Raw genomic sequence first — 15683 nt, forward strand, 5'->3', positions numbered from 1 at the left:
TTTGTTGTTGTATGTAAACATGTATATGTGTGTGTTAATATAACAATTGTTGCTCTGTACATTAACGCCACATAGGGTATTGTCACGACTTCCGCCGGAGTCGGTCCCTCTTCTTGTTCGAGCGGCGTTCGGCGGTCGACGTCACCGGCCTTCTAGCCATCACTGATCCACTTTTCATTTTCCATTTGTTTTGTCTTTGTTTTTTACACACCTGGTTTGTATTCCCCCATTACATGTTCATTATTTAACCCTCTGGTTTCCACCATGTTTGTGTGCGTGTTTGTTTTATTGTAAGGCTGTATCTGACGGCTAGTATATTGTTGCCGGGTTTTGTTATTTACGCCCGTTTATTTCGTGGTTCCGGTATTTTTCCAGCACCATAGTATTGTGTTTGTACTGGTGTTTTCTTGTATTAAATACCTTGTCCACGCATCTCAGCTCTCCTGCGCCTGACTCCTTACACCAGTTCCCACAGCCTTGACAGGTATTACATGTACACGTACTTTACATGTTAGTGGAGTCCAATGATTTTCAAATGGAGAAGGGTAAAATTACATTCTTTGATCTACGAATTGGAATGATTCCTTGGAAAGTCTTTCCTCATTGAAAAGGACTTGTCTGATGATTTTTTGGACCTCAGTTTATCTTAAGTCAATTATTTAGTTTGTCCAACATTACCATTCTGTTCTATACTGTGTGAACGCACCCCTTGCAAGAAAAACACGGGCACTGGCTGGGCCATTCAAGGACATTCAGAGACTTTTCCCGAAGCCACTCCTGCTTTGTTTTTGCTGTGTGCTTAGGGTTGTTGTCCTGTTGGAAGGTGAACCTTTGCCCCAGTCTGAGGTCTTGAGCGCTCTGGGGCAGGTTTTCATCAAGGATGTCTCTGTACTTTGCTCTGTTCATCTTTGCCTCGATCCTGACTAGTCTCCCAGTCAATGCTGCTGAAAAACATCCCCACAACATGATGCTGCCACCACCATGCTTCAAAGTAGAGATGGTGCCAGGTTTCCTCCAGAGGTGACACTTGGCATTCAGGCTAAAGAGTTCAATCTTGGATTCATCAGACCAGAGATTCGTGTTTCTCATGGTCTGAGAGTCTTTGCGTGCCTTTTGGAAAACTCCAAGCGGGCTGTCATGAGCCTTTTACTGTGGAGTGACTTCCGTCTGGCCACTCTACCATAAAGGCCTGATTGGTAGAGTGCTGCAAAGATGGTTGTCCTTCTGGAAGGTTCTCCCATTTCCACAGAGGAACTCTGGAGCTCTGTCAGAGTCACCATCGGGTTCTTGGTCACCTCCCTGACCAAGGCCCTTCTCACCCGATTGCTCAGTTTGGCCGGGCGGCCAGCTCTAGGAAGAGTCTTGGTGGTTCCAAACTTCTTCCATGTAATAATGATGGAGGCCACTGTGTTCTTGGGGACCTTCAATGCGGCAGAAATGTGTTGGTACCCTTCCCCAGATCTGTGCCTTGACACAATCCTGTCTCGTAGCTCTACGGACAATTCCTTTGACTTCATGGCTTGGTTTTTGCTCTGACACGCACTGTCAACTGTGGGACCTTATATAGACAGGTGTGTGCCTTTCGGAATCATGTCCAATCAATCAAATTTACTACAGGTGGACTCTAAATCAAGTTGTGGAAACATCTCAAGGATGATCAATGGAAACAGGATGCACCTGAGCTCAATCTCGAGTCTCATAGCAAAGGTTCTGAATACTTATGTAAATAAGGTATTTCTGTTTTTTATTTGCAATAAATTGGCAAAAAAAATCTAAAAACCTGTTTTGGCTTTGTCATTATGGGGTATTGTGTGTAGATTTTTACTAATTTAATCAATTTTAGAATAACTGTAACGTAACAAAATGTGGAAAAATTCAAGGGGTTTGAATACTTTCCGAAGGCACTGTACACGTAGTTAACCATTTGTTTCCACTTTGTTCAGTCATGTTACCTCATTGACTAGTTAGTTAACTGGTAACTTTGCCATTTTATCCAAATATTTGGGGGCGCAGAAAGGAAAAGGGATAGCTTCTTCAGGAGATCTATGATCATAGCAATGAATGAATGAATGAATGAATGAATGACAAATCTCTTGCATGTCATCATCACAAACCTGATGTTTTTAAAGAGACAGTGTACAAATGTCAACATAATGTATCATAAAAATAGTGCTTTATACACAATGTAGAGACCTAATAATCCACAAATGACATTGTAATTTCAATGACAGGTATTCGTATCAACATGTTAGCTTTTATAATAAACAAATGTGTTACATATTAGTTTCTAGTGCACAACATGCTTCTAAAGTAGCTAGACTTCATATAGGCTTTATCTCAATTCATTTTTAAAAAATTGTATTTTCTGGTGCTCCTAAATTTCATGTGGTGCTCCTAACTTTTAACATTTTGTTCACCAGTGCTACCAAATGTTTTTTTTTTAAAATTTAGAGCCCTGTGTGGGCAACTCTGCAAATTGTGTTTTGTTCCAGCCACACCTACCGTAATTCACCTAATCAAGGTACTGTGATGAGCAGGCCTGGAGCGCTTTCATGCCAAATTCTGCCATATACAAACAGTGATATTAGAGACTCAGCGATGAGACTTGCTCTAGCTCCGCTCCTAACCCTCAATTTAACCTTGACCTGAAATAACTAAATATGTAAAAATATTGCTAAATCCCACCAAGCCTATCAGAGGGCAAGGAAGGTAATCCTTTACAATCAACATAAAGCTTCAGGTCAGTTTAGAATTAAGCATAAGAGTGTGGTGTAGGGAGGGATTTACCAGTACTCACTGAGCTGGACTAGTGCTTTCCTCCCTCTGATGCCCTGCTCTCATTGGCCCCATGACCAGTCCATCACACCCAGAGTGGTATGGGGGAGGGGGTGTGATGTTGGCTCCTCCCAGAGAGAGCTCTCCCATCCATGGATGTTGCAGCTCCACTTCTAGAGGGGAGGGAGGGATGTTTACAAGGTGAAGAATCTGTAACTTTCATATTTTTTTTAATGAAAAGCAGGAATGAGTAAGAGCCTTGTTAGACTGACATTTGCATGTGGTACGATATATTTTTGTAGAATATTGTTTGTGAGATGTGAATTTCTTTCTACATATTTGCTACATATATTTTTTGGGGGGGGATTGTTGAGTATTTATCATGCATAGACACAGCGAGAGACATAAAGAGAGTCAGAGGGGAGAGAGACAGAGAGAAATAGATGGCGAGAGAGAGAAGGCGTCCGCATGCTTCCCAGCAGAACTAGTTCGGAAGAGTTTGTGCATATATTATGATGACATTTCGTTAGTTTTGGTCTTCACTAAGGGGTTTTCCGGCTGTTCGGGTAAGCACTTCGTCAAAAATGGGGATTCTTCATTCAACGAGAGACAACTCGTTTTCATGTACATTTTTTAATTGAGAAATACTGCACCAAATAGAGAGAGAGAGCAAGAACACACAGTGAGAACAATCAGATGCTTCACATATCTAATCAACCAGGCTGTGGCATCGGGTGGAACAGGCCTTGGTAGGACTACAAGGCTGGGGTTGGTGGATGTGCTGACTACAAAATCCCTGCTGGGACCTGGGTGCAGCACACACAAGCACACCCCACACATGCGCATGCATGAAGTCACACGCACGTATGCACAAGCGAACACATGCACACACAGAAGCATATGCACACACGCACAGATGCACTCACGGATACACACACACACACCTTCACAGTCACTGAGCTGACACCTCACTGACATCAGCAGCATGGACTTGACCACCCATGAGGCAGTGCATTTACCAATGGCTACTTGGGGACTGAAAACACATTTAATTGTGTCCTTTAAAGTATATATTTTGACTAATGAGACTCCATTGTTAGAATTCAGTTACAGTTCAGATTGCACTTTGAAGTAATCCACCTAACCCTGTTTGTAACAACCTCTAATCGTTATCTTTAACACATCACCTTTAACAATTGTACTTAAAGGTTGTCTGATGGTAGGGATCTTGGACTACATGAAAAGGAGGGCCGAGCACTTCGACAGGGCTGTAGTGGAGCAGGAGTCCACCTGTGGTAAATTCAGTTGATTGGACTTAATTTGGAAAGGCACACACACCTGTCTATATAAGGCCCCACAGTTGACAGTGCATGTCAGAGCAAAAACCAAGCCATGAAGTCAAAGGAATTGTCCGCAGAGCTCAGAGACAGGATTTGGTCGAGGCACAGATCTGGGGAAAGGTATCAAAAAATGTCTGCCGCATTGAAGGTCCCCAAGAACACAGTGGCCTCCATTCTTAAATGGAAGAAGTTTGATACCACCAAGACTTTTCCTAGAGCTGGCCGCCCGGCCAAACTGAGCAGCCAGGGGAGAAAGGGCGGCAGGTAGCTTAGTGGTTAGAGTGTTGGACTAGTAACCAGAAGGTTGCAAGATCGAATCCCCGAGCTGACAAGGTAAAGATCTGTTGTTCTGCCCCTGAACAAGGCAGTTAACCCACTGTTCCTAGGCCGTTGTTTAAAATAAGAATTTGTTCTTAACTGACTTGCCTAGTTAAACGTTTAAAAAAGGGCCTTGGTCAGGGAGGTGACCAAGAACCCGATGGTCACTCTGACAGAGCTCCAGAGATCCTCTGTGACGATGGGAGAACCTTTCAGAAGGACAACCATCTCTGCAGCACTCCACCAATATGCCTTTATGGTAGAGTGGCCAGACGGAAGACACTCCTCAGTAAAAGGCACATGACAGCCCACTTGGAGTTTGCCAAAAGGCACCTAAAGTACTCTCAGACCATGAGAAACACGATTCTCTGGTCTGATGAATCCAAGAATGAAGTCTTTGGCCTGGATGCCAAGTGTCACGTCTGGAGGAAACCTAGCACCATCCCTACGGTGAAGCGTGGTGGCAGCATCATGCTGTGGGGATGTTTTTCAGTGGCAGGGACTAGGAGACTATTCAGGATCGAGGCAAAGATGAACGGAGAAAAGTACAGAGAGATTCTTGATGGAAACCTGCTTCAGAGCGCTCAGGACCTCAGACTGGGGCAAAGGTTTACCTTCCAACAGGACAACGACCCAAAGCACACAGCCAAGTCAACGCAGGAGTGGCTTCGGGACAAGTCTCTGAATGTCCTTGAGTGGCTCAGCCAGAGCCCGGACTTGAACCCAATCGAACATCTCTGGAGAGACCTAAAATAGCTGTGCAACGCCGCTACCCATCCAACCTGACAGAGCTTGAGAGGATCTGCAGAGAAGAATGGGAGAAACTCCCCAAATACAGGTGTGCCAAGCTGGTAGCGTCATACCCAAGAAGACTCGACGCTGTAATCGCTGTCAAAGGTGCTTCAACAAAGTACTGAGTAAAGGGCCTGAATACTTATGTAAATGTGATATGTTTTTTTATTTCTAATAAATGTGCCAACATTTCTGTTTTTGCTTTGCCATTATAGGGTATTGTGTGTAGATTTATGCGGAAAAAAAAAAAAACTAGCAATTTTACAGTAAGTCTGTAACCTAAAAAAAAATGGAAAAAGTCAATGGGTCTGAATTCCTTCCGAATGCACTGTATTACCTCAACTAGCCTGTACCCCTGCACAATGACTCTGTACCGGTACCTCCTGTATATAGCCTCGTAATTTAAATTTTGTGTTACTTTTTTTATATATATACAGTATATATATATTTTTTTTTACCGTCTTTTCTCCCCAATTTCGTGGTATCCAATTGTTAGTAATTACTGTCTTGTCTCATTGCTACAACTCCCGTACGGGCTCGGGAGAGACGAAGGTCGAAAGCCATGCGTCCTCCAAAACACAACCCAACCAAGCCGCACTGCTTCTTAACATAGCGCGCCTCCGAACTTGAAGCCAGCCACACCAATGTGTCGGAGGAAACACCATGCACCTGGCTACCTTGGCGCACTGCGTCTGGCCCGCCACAGGAGATGCTGGTGCGTGATGAGACAAGGATATCCCTACCGGCCAAACCCTCCCTAACCCGGACGACGCTAGGCCAATTGTGCGTCGCCCCACAGACCTCCCGGTCGCGGCCGGCTGCGACAGAGCCTGGGCGCGAACCCAGAGTCTCTGGTGGCACAGCTAGCGCTGCGATGCAGTGCCCTAGACCACTGCGCCACCCGGGAGGCCTTTACTTGAGTTTTTCAAGTAAATATTCTTAACTCTTATTTTTCTTAACAGCATTGTAGGTTAAGGGCTTGTACTGTTGTATTCGGCACATGTGACAAATAAAATGTGACAAAGTAAATTCACTGGATTTGCATTCACCTCCTTTGCTCTCAACAAGGCATTCAACATCACCACCCATTGATATGCAGATGATGCTGTTACCTTTGCCCTCTGCCATTCAGATTTTTTAATTTTATTTCACCTTTATTTAACCAGGTAGGCTAGTTGAGAACAAGTTCTCATTTACAACTGCGACCTGGCCAAGATAAAGCAAAGCAGTTTGACACATACAACAACACAGAGTTACACATGGAATAAACAAACATTCAGTCAATAATACAGTACAAAAAGTCTATATACAGTGTGTGCAAATGAGGTAGGATAAGGGAGGTAAGGCAATAAATAGGCCATGGTGGTAATTACATTATAGCAATTAAACACTGGAATGGTAGATGTGCAGAAGATGAATGTGCAAGTAGAGATACTGGGGTGCAAAGGAGCAAGATAGATAAATAAATACAGTATGGGGATGAGGTAGTTGGATGGGCTATTTACAGATGGGCTATGTACAGGTGCAGTGATCTGTGAGCTGCTCTGACGGCTGGTGCTTAAAGCTAGTGAGGGAGATATGAGTCTCCAGCTTCAGTGATTTTTGCAGTTCGTTCCAGTCATTGGCAGCAGAGAACTGGAAGGAAAGGCGGCCAAAGAAAGAATTGGCTTTGGGGGTGACCAGTGAGATATACCTGCTGGAGCGCGTGCTACGGGCGGGTGCTGCTATGGTAACCAGTGAGCTAAGATAAGGCAGGGCTTTACCTAGCAGAGACTTGTAGATGACCTGGAGCCAGTGGGTTTGGTGGCAAGTATGAAGCGAGGGCCAGCCAACGAGAGCATACAGCTCGCAGTGGTGGGTAGTATATGGGGCTTTGGTGACAAAACAGATGGCACTGTGATAGACTGCATCCAATTTGTTCAGTAGAGTGTTGGAGGCTATTTTGTAAATGACATCGCCGAAGTCGAGGATCGGTAGGATGGTCAGTTTCACGAGGGTATGTTTGGCAGCATGAGTGAAGGATGCTTTGTTGCAAAATAGGAGGCCGATTCTAGATTTAATTTTGAATTGGAGATGCTTAATGTGAGTCTGGAAGGAGAGTTTACAGTCTAGCCAGACACCTAGGTATTTGTAGTTGTCCACATATTCTAAGTCAGAACCGTCCAGAGTAGTGATGCTGGACGGGCGGGCAGGTGTGGGCAGCGATCGGTTGAATAGCATGCATTTAGTTTTACTTGCATTTAAGAGCAGTTGGAGGCCACGGAAGGAGAGTTGTATGGCATTGAAGCTCGTCTGGAGGTTAGTTAACACGGTGTCCAAAGAAGGGCCAGAGGTATACAAAATGGTGTTGTCTGCGTAGAGGTGGATCAGAGAATCACCAGCAGCAAGAGCGACATCATTGATGTATACAGAGAAGAGAGTCGCCCTGAGAATTGAACCCTCTGGCACGCCCATAGAGACTGCCAGAGGTCCGGACAACAGGCCCCCCGATTTGACACACTGAACTCTATCAGAGAAGTAGTTGGTGAACCAGGCGAGGCAATCATTTGAGAAACCAAGGCTGTTAAGTTTGCCGATAAGAATGTGGTGATTGACAGAGTCGAAAGCCTTGGTCAGGTCAATGAATACGGCTGCACAGTAATGTATCTTATCGATGGCGGTTATGATATCGTTTAGGACCTTGAGCATGGCTGAGGTGCTGAAACCAGATTGCATGGCAGAGAAGGTACAGTGGGATTCGAAATGGTCGGTAATCTGTTTGCTGTCTGTTTGTTGTTGGCTTTCGAAGACCTTAGAAAGGCAGGGTAGGATAGATATAGGTCTATAGCAGTTTGGGTCTAGAGTGTCTCCCCCTTTGAAGAGGGGGATGACCGCGGCAGCTTTCCAATCTTTGGGAATCTCAGACAATAAGAAAGGGAGGTTGAACAGACTGGTAATAGAGGTTGCAACAATTTCGGCAGATCATTTTTAGAAAGAGAGGGTCCAGATTGTCTAGCCCGGCTGATTTGTAGGGGTCCAGATTTTGCAGCTCTTTCAGAACCCCAGATATCTGGATTTGGGTCAAGGAGAAATGGGGGAGGCTTGGGCGAGTTGCTGAGGGGGGTGCAGGGCTGTTGATCGGGGTAGGGGTAGCCAGGTGGAAAGCATGGCCAGCCGTAGAAAAATGCTTTATTGAAATTCTCGATTATAGTGGATTTATCGGTGGTGACAGTGTTTCCTAGCGTCAGTGCAGTGGACAGCTGGGAGAAGGTGCTCTTATTCTCCATGGACTTTACAGTGTCCCAGAACTTTTTTGAGTCTGTGCTACAGGATGAAAATTTCGGCTTGAAAAAGCTAGCCTTAGCTTTCCTAACTGCCTGTGTATATTGGTTCCTAACTTCCCTGAAAAGTTGCAGATGAGCTGTGAAGAGCAGCAACACTTATTTTTCTTACCAATCCACTGTCCCACAGCACACAAATTAGTGTGTGTGTGTGTGTGTGAGCAAGTGGGTATTTGAAGCTGACCTGGTGCCTGTGGCGCAGGGTGCACCAACTTCTCTTCTGCTGTCTTCGCTGGTGATGGGGAGGTCTTCAGCAGGGAGGCAGGCCTGATACAGGGCATTATCGTGCTAGTGCTGGAAGTCAGCCCCAAAGACAGACCAACCTCCTTGAAGTTACCCCCAACCGAGTGCTCGTTCTGGGGGTTGGGTGCAGCCCCTCTCCCCTGGTCTTCCAGGGAGTCCCGGGGGAAAAGGCGGTACTGTGGTGAAGGCATGAGTTTGACTGATAGCTGGCCATTGGGCCGAGTCTTAGGTACTGTTTTCAGAGCTGATTTGATGGGCACTGAGGAAGGGGTAAAGGGGTTGCTCTTGAGGCACGGGGGACAGTTTGTGGGTTCTTCTGGGGGAGCGGGAGAGTGAGTGTGCAAACCCACCACCATTGACACAGGTTTCTCAATGGTGTAAGGATTGGGCGGCACCACCATAATACCATTAGTTGAGCTCACTGGTGCCAAACTGTGATTGGACCTTGGTGGTGTTGGCGTCACCATGATGGGTGCTCCATGCCCATTGGTGCCCAGAATCTCCCCTCTCCTACTCCTCCTCTTCACAGTCGACACCCGAACACTCCCACTGCTGCTGTCCGTCTCTCCCGCCCAGCCACGCCCTGTCCCGGTGCTATCCGCCACATCGCGGAGGGTTACCTTCCCAATGTACGTCTCCTTGATCACCTCGGTAAGAACTGCCTGGCTGGGCTCACTGGGAGCCACCCAGCAAGACATGAGCACCTTCCCCTTCCCCTCTCCGTCCACTGGGCCGTTCTGCCCTTTCGGGGGTGATGGGTTCAGATGGAGGTTCAGATTCGGGACCCCGACTTCCAGGAACGTTCCGCACGAGTTGCACTGCCTGTTAAGCTCCTCCTGTGCTACCGCAGCTTTAAAATGGCCCCTGCTGCCCCTGTTTACGTAGCCCTCCTGTGTCCTGCGAGCCTTCTTGTGCCATAAGAAGCTGCCCTCGAGGCAGCGTCCTCGCTCGATCACTATTCCAGTTCCTGGATCAGTGTCCATCCGCCCGTTGACATAGGAAGAGAGGTTGGGCTTGGATATGAGCAGACCCTGGGCCCTCCTCCACTGACGGAGCCTCACCAAGTAGCGCACCTCCGCATCGTTCTCTGATTCGTCCTCGAAGCGGACCCGTGTCGGCGATTGGCTGGGGCGCCGGCGGGGGCCGCAGCCCGAGTCGCCGCTGGAGGAGTCACTGAGATTTCCTGACAATGAGGTAACGGCGGCAACTATCGCCGATGACACACCTCCCTTCCCCACCAGAGGAGCCCGGTGAACGGGAGCTCCAGCATTGGACAGCTGCTCCCTGTAGATGGACACACACACAGAAAGACAGAAACCCCATAAAGAAACATCCAGCATTTTTCCTCCTAACACAGATTGGTTACATGGCTGTGGGATTCTTCTCCGTGTTCTGGCACGTGTGTATCCCAGCCTCTACATTCCTAACATGCTCAGCTCTTGCTAAGGGGAAGGTCATCCCCAGTACAGCCGTCCTCTCTGTCTGTATCCAATCATCTAGCCTATTTTATGACTTTTCTATTTTACTGATGAAATAAACACATTCATGACTATCTAGAGTGGTGTGAGTTTATTAAATAAGCAATCTATTGTTCCTAATACAACTTGATCTTTAAATGTAAAATGACAAATATGTTTGTCAATTTTATTTTCATGATCCTTTTTACAATGACTGAACCGAAAACTTCTAGTGGATGAGAGGCTATATTATTGCACTGTACTGGTAGGGAACATCAAACTGCATGGCTGGCTAAAATAGCTCCCCAGAGAAGAGGGGAGTGATGTACTGTTCTTGCCTTGCATGTGCTCCTCCTTTTATACCCTTGGGAATGTGTGTGAGTGTGTGTGGGGGGGGGGGGTTGGGGGGGTTGGGGGGGTAGCTGGCAAATATGACAGGTGCAGTGAAGCAGTACGAAGAATCAGTCTTATCAAGCATAAAATCACAACCAGGAAGCTCCCTCCAAACCCAGATATATTTCCAAATTAAATCAGACCCAACATTGTAAATACAAAATGAATTGTTCTTACATAACACAATCCAATGCATAAACACACTCACATCAATCCAAATGGATTTCATTTAGAAGGATTTTGATAATAGTTGGCTGTCATTGCAGGGGCAATTATTACAATTTTATATCACATCACCTAGTGGTTGGTCGGTATCCAAAACTTCCCATGTCACGCCCTAACCTGAGATATCTCTGTTTTCTTTATATTTTGGTTAGGCCAGGGTGTGACTAGGGTGGGTACGTTAGTTGTTTTGTATTGTCTAGGGTTTTGTAGGTCTAGGTATTTGTATGTCTATGGTGGCCTGATATGGTTCCCAATCAGAGGCAGCTGTTTATCGTTGTCTCTGATTGGGGATCATATTTAGGTAGCCATTTTCCTTTTGGTGTTCGTGGGTTCTTGTTCTATGTTTAGTTGCCTGTCCGCACTACTCATATTAGCTTCACGGTTCGTTTTGTTATTTTGTTTGTTTGTTCAGTGTTCGTTCTTATAAATAAGAAGAATGTACGCTTACCACGCTGCGCCTTGGTCTCCTCCTTACAACGGCCGTGACATCCCATCCAATCAGTCTAATCTGGAGTGGATGTTGACACTGTCTGGTAATTGACAACTGTATGTGTGGGAACATCTCACCTTGATCAGAATGAATATATCCCTCTAGTGGTGTGGGGGCTGTGCTTTGGCAAAGTGGGTGGGGTTATATCCTACCTGTTTGGCCCTGTCCGGGGGTATCATCGGATGAGGCCACAGTGTCTCCTGACCCCTCCTGTCTCAGCCTCCAGCATTTATGCTGCAGTAGTTTGTGTCGGGGGGCTAGGGTCAGTCTGTTATATCTGGAGTACTTCTCCTGTCTTATCCGGTGTCCTGTGTGAATTTAAGTATGCTCTCTCTAATTTTCTCTTTCTCTCTCTCGGAGGACCTGAGCCCTAGGACCATGCCTCAGGACTACCTGGCATGATGACTCCTTGCTGTCCCCAGTCCACCTGGCCGTGCTGCTGCTCCAGTTTCAACTGTTCTGCCTGCGGCTATGGAACACTGACCTGTTCACCGGACGTGCTACCTGTCCCAGACCTGCTGTTTTCAACTCTCTAGAGACAGCAGGAGCGGAAGAGATACTCTTAATGATCGGCTATGAAAAGCCAACTGACATTTACTCCTGAGGCACCCTCGACAACTACTGTGATTATTATTATTTGACCATGCTGGTCATTTATGAACATTTGAACATCTTGGCCATGTTCTGTTATAATCTCTACCCGGCACAGCCAGAAGAGGACTGGCCACCCCTCATAGCCTGGTTCCTCTCTAGGTTTCTTCCTAGGTTTTGGCCTTTCTCGGGAGTTTTTCCTATCCACCGTGCTTCTACACCTGCATTGCTTGCTGTTTGGGTTTTTAGGCTGGGTTTCTGTTCAGCACTTTGAGATATCAGCTGATGTAAGAAGGGCTATATAAATACATTTGATTTGATATGCTGAGGTAATCAGTAATCTGCTCCAGGACCACAGATGATATTAGGATTAAGATCGGGGAGGTGTTGTAGTTGTATAATTACAGCTGGATTGTGTAACGTGTATGTTGGAAATAGCCGTGAGAGAGAGAGAGAGAGCACCTGACATAGCAACCAAGGTAGCCCAATGGGCCATCATGTATAAGCCAATGCTTTACATTAAGTTACCTAATACTAAACTCAGCAAAGAAATAAACGTCCTTTCACTGTCAACTGTGTTTATTTTCAGCAAACTTAACATGTGTAAATATTTGTTTGAACAAAACAAGATTCAACAACTGAGACATAAACTGAACAAGTTCCAAAGACATGTGACTAACAGACATGGAATAATGTGTCCCTGAACAAATGGGGGGTCAAAATCAAAAGTAACAGTCAGTATCTGGTGTGGTCACCAGCTGCATTAAGTACTGCAGTGCATCTCCTCCTCATGGACTGCATCAGATTTACCAGTTCTTGCTGTGAGATGTTACCCCACTCTTCCAACAAGGCACCTGCAAGTTCCCGGACATTTCTGGGGGGAATGGCCCTCGCCCTCACCCTTGAATCCTACAGGTCCCAGACGTGCTCAATGGGATTGAGATCCGGGCTCTTGGCTGGCCATGGCAGAACACTGACATTCCTGTCCTGCAGGAAATCACGCACAGAACGAGCGGTATGGCTGGTGGCATTGTCATGCTGGAGGGTCATGTCAGGATGAGCCTGCAGGAAGGGTGCCACATGAGGGAGGATGTCTTCCCTGTAACGCACAGAGTTGAGATTGCCTGCAATGACAACAAGCTCAGTCCGATGATGTGACACACCGCCCCAGACCATGACGGACCCTCCACCTCCAAATCGATCCCACTCCAGAGTACAGGCCTCGGTGTAACGCTCATTCCTTCGACGATAAACGCGAATCCGACCATCACCCCTGGTGAGACAAAACCGTGACTCATCAGGGAAGAGCACTTTTGCCAGTCCTGTCTGGTCCAACGACAGTGGGTGTATGCCCATAGGCGACGTTGTTGCCAGTGATGTCTGGTGAGGACCTGCCTTACAACAGGCCTACAAGCCCTCAGTCCAGCCTCTCTCAGCTTATTGCATACAGTCTGATCACTGATGGAGGGATTGTGCATTCCTGGTGTAACTTGGGCAGTTGTTGTTGCCATCCTGTACCTGTCACGCAGGTGTGATGTTCGGATGCACCGATCCTGTGCAGGTGTTGTTACACGTGGTCTGCCACTGCGAGGACGGTCAGCTGTCCGTCCTGTCTCCCTGTAGCGCTGTCTTAAGCATCTCACAGTACACACATTGCAATTTATTGCCCTGTCCACATCTGCAGTCCTCATGCCTCCTTGCAGCATGCTTAAGGCACATTCACGCAGATGAGCAGAGACCCTGGGCATCTTTCTTTTGGTGTTTTCCAGAGTCAGTAGAAAGGCCTCTTTAGTGTCATAAGTTTTCATAACTGTGACCTTAATTGCCTACCGTCTGTAAGCTGTTAATGTCTTAACGACCTTTCCACAGGTGCATGTTCATTACTTGTTTACGGTTCATTTAACAAGCATGGAAACAGTGTTTAGACCCTTTACAATGAAGATCTGTGAAGTTATTTGGATTTTTACGAATTATCTTTTTGAAAGACAGGGTCCTGAAAAAGGGACATTTCTTTTTTTTGCTGAGTATAACTATGTACTCAGCTGTACATGGTCACTGCAGATAAGCGACATATTGTATAGTTAGTGTAGTTACTAGTTAGTTAAATGTAAATATCAGCATGTCACATTACTACATAATGTAGTATCTGTGTAACACACTTTAAAGCGCAGGTGTCAAACTCATTCCACGGAGGGCCGAGTGTCTGCTGGTTTTTGCTCCTCCTTTGTACTTGATTGATGAATTAAGGTCTAATTAGTAAGGAGCTCCTCATGTCTGGTTGTCTAGGGCTTAATTTAAAGGAACAAACAAAAACCTGCAGCCCCCCATGGAATGAGTTTAAAGCAGAGGTGTCAAAGTGTGACCCATAATAGATATCTGCGACATACCAGGCATTTAAAAACTACTAAAGTGCACTATAAACAGAACACAGATGAACTATACATTTTAAAGCAGTACATCAAATATATATACAGTGGGGAGAACAAGTATTTGATACACTGCCGATTTTGCATGTTTTCCTACTTACAAAGCATGTAGAGGTCTGTAATTTTTATCATAGGTACACTTCAACTGTGAGAGACGGAATCTAAAACAAAAATCCAGAAAATCACATTGTATGATTTTTAAGTAATTAATTTGCATTTTATTGCATGACATAAGTATTTGATCACCTACCAACCAGTAAGAATTCCGGCTCTCACAGACCTGTTAGTTTTACTTTAAGAAGCCCTCCTGTTCTCCACTCATTACCTGTATTAACTGCACCTGTTTGAACTCATTACCTGTATAAAAGACACCTGTCCACACACTCAATCAAACAGACTCCAACCTCTCCACAATGGCCAAGACCAGAAAGCTGTGTAAGGACATCAGGGATAAAATTGTAGACCTGCACAAGGCTGGGATGGGCTACAGGACAATAGGCAAGCAGCTTGGTGAGAAGGCAACAACTGTTGCCGCAATTATTAGAAAATGGAAGAAGTTCAAGATGACGGTCAATCACCCTCGGTCTGGGGCTCCATGCAAGATCTCACCTCGTGGGGCATCAATGATCATGAGGAAGGTGAGGGATCAGCCCAGAACTACACGGCAGGACCTGGTCAATGACCTGAAGAGAGCTGGGACCACAGTCTCAAAGAAAACCATTAGTAACACATTACGCCGTCATGGATTAAAATACTGCAGCGCACGCAAGGTCCCCCTGCTCAAGCCAGCGCATGTCCAGGCCCGTCTGAAGTTTTCCAATGACCATCTGGATGATCCAGAGGAGGAATGGGTGAAGGTCATGTGGTCTGATGAGACAAAAAGAGAGCTTTTTGGTCTAAACTCCACTCGCCGTGTTTGGAGGAAGAAGAAGGATGAGTACAGCCCCAAGAACACCATCCCAATCGTGAAGCATGGAGGTGGAAACATCATTCTTTGGGGATGCTTTTCTGCAAAGGGGACAGGACGACTGCACCGTATTGAGGGGAGGATGGATGGGGCCATGTATCGCGAGATCTTGGCCAACAACCTCCTTCCCTCAGTAAGAGCATTGAAGATGGGTCGTGGCTGGGTCTTCCAGCATGACAACGACCCGCAACACACAGCCAGGGCAACTAAGGAGTGGCTCCGTAAGAAGCATCTCAAGGTCCCGGAGTGGCCTAGCCAGTCTCCAGACCTGAACCCAATAGAAAATCTTTGGAGGGAGCTGAAAGTCCGTATTGCCCAGCGACAGCCCCGAAACCTGAAGGATCTG

General features: G+C 46.2%; 1 protein-coding gene across 2 annotated transcripts in view; it reads right to left on the reverse strand.

The window, feature by feature from the left end:
• The window catches only part of LOC139540458 (uncharacterized protein KIAA1614-like), a 43398-nt gene that overhangs the window by 12548 nt on the left and 15167 nt on the right, over positions 1 to 15683 (reverse strand). For both annotated transcript variants that reach the window (XM_071344301.1, XM_071344300.1), the window contains 2 exons: positions 8730 to 10072; positions 2798 to 2948 (listed from right to left, as the gene is read on the reverse strand). In XM_071344301.1, the coding sequence (XP_071200402.1) occupies positions 2798 to 2948; positions 8730 to 10072 (1494 nt within the window). The remainder of the gene's footprint in view (positions 1 to 2797; positions 2949 to 8729; positions 10073 to 15683) is intronic.

Source organism: Salvelinus alpinus, chromosome 15 (assembly GCF_045679555.1).
Source record: "Salvelinus alpinus chromosome 15, SLU_Salpinus.1, whole genome shotgun sequence".
Lineage (NCBI taxonomy): Eukaryota > Metazoa > Chordata > Actinopteri > Salmoniformes > Salmonidae > Salvelinus > Salvelinus alpinus.